This window comes from Stegostoma tigrinum, chromosome 21 (assembly GCF_030684315.1).
Source record: "Stegostoma tigrinum isolate sSteTig4 chromosome 21, sSteTig4.hap1, whole genome shotgun sequence".
Classification (NCBI taxonomy): Eukaryota; Metazoa; Chordata; class Chondrichthyes; order Orectolobiformes; family Stegostomatidae; genus Stegostoma; species Stegostoma tigrinum.
Genome location: NC_081374.1, coordinates 4,402,461 through 4,407,535, shown reverse-complemented (window position 1 = coordinate 4,407,535; position 5,075 = coordinate 4,402,461). Strand labels below are relative to the sequence as shown.

Below are 5,075 nucleotides of genomic sequence, written 5' to 3'. Positions count from 1 at the left end.
TGTTTTCTTTTGTGAAGATGCCAATTATCCTCCTGGTGTCACTGATATATGGTAAGAAAGTTCACAAGAAGGCCATTCAGCCCTCATTCTTGTGCTGGCTATTTGAAGAAAGAACTGATTAATCGAATCTACTCTTTCCCAATTGCCCTGTAGACTTTTCTTTATCATGTATTTATGCAAGTCCATTTTGAAAACGATAGTCGAACCAGCTCCTGCTTTCCTTACAGAAATTCCACGTTAAAACAATTTACTGTGTAAAATTATTCACTCAAGTCACTTCTGGTCATTTTCACAAAGACCTATGTTCTGTCGTACTGACCAAAGATGGATTTGACAATCCCCTGGTCACCTTCTGGATTGTGAATTGGGGTTTGGCTAAATCATTTAGTCACTTCAGGTTTTCAGGAGTCTGCTTTCATTCAAAATTGATGAAGGATTTTTTTGTTTAATGCATCCATGAGAAGTGGGCACCATTGGCCAGACCTGCATTTGTTGCCCAGAGGACAGTAAAGAGCCCCCTCATATTGCTGTGGGTCTGGAGTCACATGTAGGCCAGACCAGGTAAGGATGGTCTTTTCCTTCCCTAAAGGACATTAGTGAACCAGGTGGGTTTTCACCAATAGTCAACGATGGTTTGCTGATTCTCATTGGATTCTTAATTCTGGATTTTCATGGAATTCAAATTCCACCATCTGCCGTGGTGGGATTCGATCCCATGTCCCAAAACGTTACCTGCAACCTCCCCATCTTGCATTCATATAGCACCTCTCTCTACTTCATTACCTTCCAAAGTGCTTCTCATATATTTAGAGACAATAAGAACTGCAGATGCTGGAGAATCTGAGATAAGAAGATGCAGAGCTGAATGAACACAGCAGGCCAGGCAGCATCAGAGGAGCAGGAAAGCTGATGTTTCGGATCTGGACCCTTTTTCTGAAGCTGGGTCCAGACCCAAAATGTCAGCTTTCCTGATCCTCTGATGCTACCTGGCCTGCTGTGGGGTTCATCCAGCTCTATACCTTGTTATCTCATATATTTAGTGTTTTTTTGAAGTTTGGTTACCTGTTGTAATAAATGCTGTAGCTGGTTTGTGCAAAGCAAGCTCCCATTAGCATCAGTAAGATACATATAGAATGGATCTGTTTAATGTGGTGTTGATAAAGAGATTTATTTTGACCAGGGCACCAGTGATAATCTCCACCAGCTTCTTTGCAGCGTTACTGTGGGATTGTTTATGTTCATCAGAGTTAGCAGATGAAATCTTGATTGAACAATTTATTTGAGATGTTGGGTAGTGCAACACTCCCTCAGTATTGCACTGAAGTGATTGCCCTGATGACACACTCAGGTCCTCAGCAGGAGCTTGAACCCATCACCTTCTTAAGCAAGAACAATTTGGGAGACCTGTGGGTGAATTCAGCAGGGCCTTCAGCAGGGGCAGCACAGTGGTTAAGTGGTTAGAGCTGCTGTTTCACAGCACTGAGGACCCAGGTTCGATCCTACCCCTGGGCACCTGTCTGTGCGGAGTTTGTATGTTCTCCCTGTTCCTCCCACAGTCCAAAAATGTTTAGGCTAGGTTGCTTGACTGTTGTGTAGTGTGCAGGCTGGGTGGATTAGCCATGGGGATAGGGGAGGGAGGTGGATTTGGGTGAAATACTGTTCGGAGCTGCAATGTGGGCTCAATGGCCTGTTGAGATCCTATGGATAGGCAAGGTAAAATTAGCTCATTATGAAACTTCGTCACCTCTTTTTAGCCACAAACAATCTAATCTCCTTTCTCCAGAAAAGCACGGCACGGTGGCTCAGTGGTTACCACTGCAGCCTCACAGTGCCAGGGACCCGGGTTCAATTCTAGCCTCGGGTAACTGCGGAGTTTGCACATTCTCCCCGTGTCTGCGTGGGTTTCCCCCGGGTGCTCCGGTTTCCTCCCGCAGTCCAAAGCTGTGCAGGCTAGGTGGATTGGCCATGCTAAATTGCCCGTAGTGCTCAGGGGTTGTGTGGGTTATAGGGGGATGGGCCTGGGTGGGATGTTTCAAGGGGCAGTGTGGACTTGTTGGGCCGAAGGGCCTGCTTCCACACTGTAGGGAATCTAATATCTAAAAATAAAAGAGAAGGCTGAGGGGGGCCCACTTGAGGTCTTTAATGGGCAGACGTAGGGAAGACGTTTCTGCTTGTCAGCAAATCAAAAATAGGAAGCCGTAACTATAATTTCACTCTGAATAAATCCAATAAGGAATTGAGGAGAGAGGGTACTGAGAATGTAGAATGAGCTAACATGTTAATGGCTGAGGCAAATAGAAAAAACATATTTCAGGGAAATGTCAGTGAGAGTAAAATCTGGAAGGATATGTTAATGAGGTGGGCTGAAGCAAAAGGAGGGTGGAAGCTCATGTGGAACTTTGATCATATAGACCAGAAGCAGGTGGGACAGAGTGGATGAGGAGTAGCTGTTCCCATTTGAAAAGAAATGAAGAACAAAATGGTATGAATTTAAAGTGATTTTCAAATGTGAAGTGAGAGAAATCAATTTGGGAAAAGCTGCTGCTGAGTTCAACTGAAGTTCAACTGAAGTATTCAAGAGGGTTGTTGGATGGTTATTTGGATAGAAATGGTGTGTAAGGGTCTGGGGAGAAAGCAGCAGATTAGCTGTAGTTAATTATGCTTATTTGAAGAGTCAGTGCTAAGAATGGGCAGAATGGCCTCCTCTTTCCACACAAGCCTCTGAGATAAACACTGGCACAGAACATTGGGGATGGATAGTGCCTTTCTATGTTCTACATGACATTGTGATAGCTTTAGCAGTACAGACTTGATGGGCTGAAAGGCCTTTTTGTTCTGTATGATTCTACAATTCTGAGATTGTTCTTGTTTATGAGATATCCCTCATAACTGGGAGATGGGAAAAGTGGCTAATAGCCCTTTGGAATAGATGGTTATTTGATACGGAGCAGTGAATTGTGAGGCTGATTTCACCAGATTAGAGGGTGAGAGCTGATGAGATCAGACAGCTTCACAGTAATGAGCTGCTGTATCCCATATTAACTTATCTATTCACTCTCGTTGTATTTCAGGTCACTCGATAGTCCTTTGGGAATACGGGAGGCAGTGTTTTATTTATTAAAAGCTGAAAAGTGTTCCATCTTTCAACTGAAGGCTCCACAGATGGGATCGGTTAGCCTGACTTATAGTTTGTTCCCAAACAGCTACTTATGTCCGAACGGGAATCTCCTTGGCTCCCAAAGGGACGTCAGAAATGACAAGGAAACCCAAGGCACTACATGGGAGAGAAGGATGCATCAAAAGGACCCTGGTGATGGGTAAATACAGGCTGCAATGGACTCCTCTTGGTCATACCCTACTAAGGCCGCTGGACACTGGGTTCATCAAAAGTTCAGCTTCCTTCCAGCGCAATCAACCTGACACAAGAGAAAGAGAGACCTCCCTCCTCCAGCTTTGTCAAAAAGGCACGTGCTCCCCTCTCCCTTTGCCCTGTCCTTTGTCTTCAAAGCATCTCAGTTCACACCAGTCTTCATGTTAAGCATCTTCAAAAGGAAAGATAATGAGTCGACTGAAAGAAAACTTTGGCTTTTGTTTGCCTCTTTGCATCCAATTCCAGACAGCGACCACAATCTTCTGGTTTCAAACTGCTTGAAGTGTGAGTCTCCCTGGAGCAATGCCATTAACCACCATGGCGAGGGGGGGGTGGTAACTGAACAGCAATATTTCCCCAAGGCACAGGCTGTATGGGACGTGGCTGTAAATGCTGAAGCTTGGAGTTTAGCAGATGACTAACCAATACCATTGCACAGGAAGGTGATTTAACAATTCCCCATTGGCTACACCTGACTGACTCCAATTCATGGCTCCCTCTGAAGGCTTTTACTGAACAGTGTGCTGAGCCGGGCTTACTGCTGTACGCTTCCTGGAATCCTTCATCTTTTGGGATCAGAAGCCCTGGGCTCTTTGTTCAATTGCTCCATCATTTACTGACACTGCAGAAATGCTCATCTGTATTTTTATCAGGGGCCTCCCTGATTGGCTCCTTGTGACTCTGTAGCCAAGATTGAGGAATGAAAACTAACCAGATCTTATGACCTTCTGTAATCCCCTCAGTTAGATTGTATCATATCTGTACAAATTCAGAGTCAATACATGTTTGTGTCTGATAAAGATAATGCCTTGTGTTTTCACTTTCTTGCTGTTGGTTTCTAACTGCGGTTACTCTCTGATCAGACTTTACTGAGCAAAGATCTGTGGCAGCTATTTCTGTCCTGGGTACAGCACTGAACTGACTCTCATCAAAGTCATGATTGACATCCCTTCCTGTGGGTCTAACTCTGAGTCACTCCCCCCTTATTGGTCCAGGTGGCACACAGAAACAGAACCTGCTGGAGAAACTCAGTAGGTCCAGCAGCGTCTCTGGAAAGAGAGGGCAGAGTTTACATTTCAAGTCCAGTGACCCAGTGAACTGAGAGTTCTAAAATTGGGCCACTGGACCTGAAACGTTAACCCTGTCTCTATCTCTGTCTCTCCACAAATGCTGTCAGATCTGCTGCGTTACTCAAGCACTTTTAATTTTTGTGTCTTTCAGATTTCCTACGTTTGTATCTCTGTTTTATTATAGGCCTGAGTGGGCCTGCTCATACCATGAGACATTTTAAAGGTGCTGTACAAATGCACATTATTGTTGTCACACTTTAGGAATCAGGTAAAATTATGAATGTGCCTCCTGTGTTTTTGAAACTACTGGACAAAAAGTATTTCTGCAGTTGGGGACATTTTGAGATTGTCATCATTCATCAGCTCCCACATCCATAGAATCTATACGGTGCAGAGGCAGGCAAGTCAGTCTGCACTACCCCTCCAAGGGGCATCTTACCCCATGCCGGGAACACTACAATTCCCATGGCTAACCCATCTCGCCTGTACACTACGGGCAATTTAGCACGGCCAATCCAACACATCTTTGGACAGTGGGAGGAAACCTGAGCACCTGGTGGAAACCCATGCAGACACGGGGAGAATGTGCAAACTCCACACAGACAGTCACCTGAGGGTGGAATCGGACCTGAGTC

The 5,075-nt window shown here is 45.0% G+C and overlaps 1 protein-coding gene across 3 annotated transcripts in view; it reads left to right on the top strand.

Annotated features, from left to right (window-relative positions):
* tafa3b (TAFA chemokine like family member 3b) overlaps positions 1-4,450 on the top strand; it is a 68,439-nt gene extending 63,989 nt beyond the window's left edge. For 2 of the 3 annotated variants that reach the window (XM_048553262.2, XM_048553263.2), the window contains one exon: positions 3,204-4,450. In XM_048553262.2, coding sequence (XP_048409219.1) covers positions 3,204-3,257 — 54 coding nt within the window. In that variant the 3' untranslated portion in view covers positions 3,258-4,450. Of the gene's footprint in view, positions 1-3,071 lie in introns of all 3 variants that reach the window. The other variant, XM_048553264.2, reaches the window with a different exon arrangement.
* Positions 4,451-5,075: the final 625 nt, after the last annotated feature.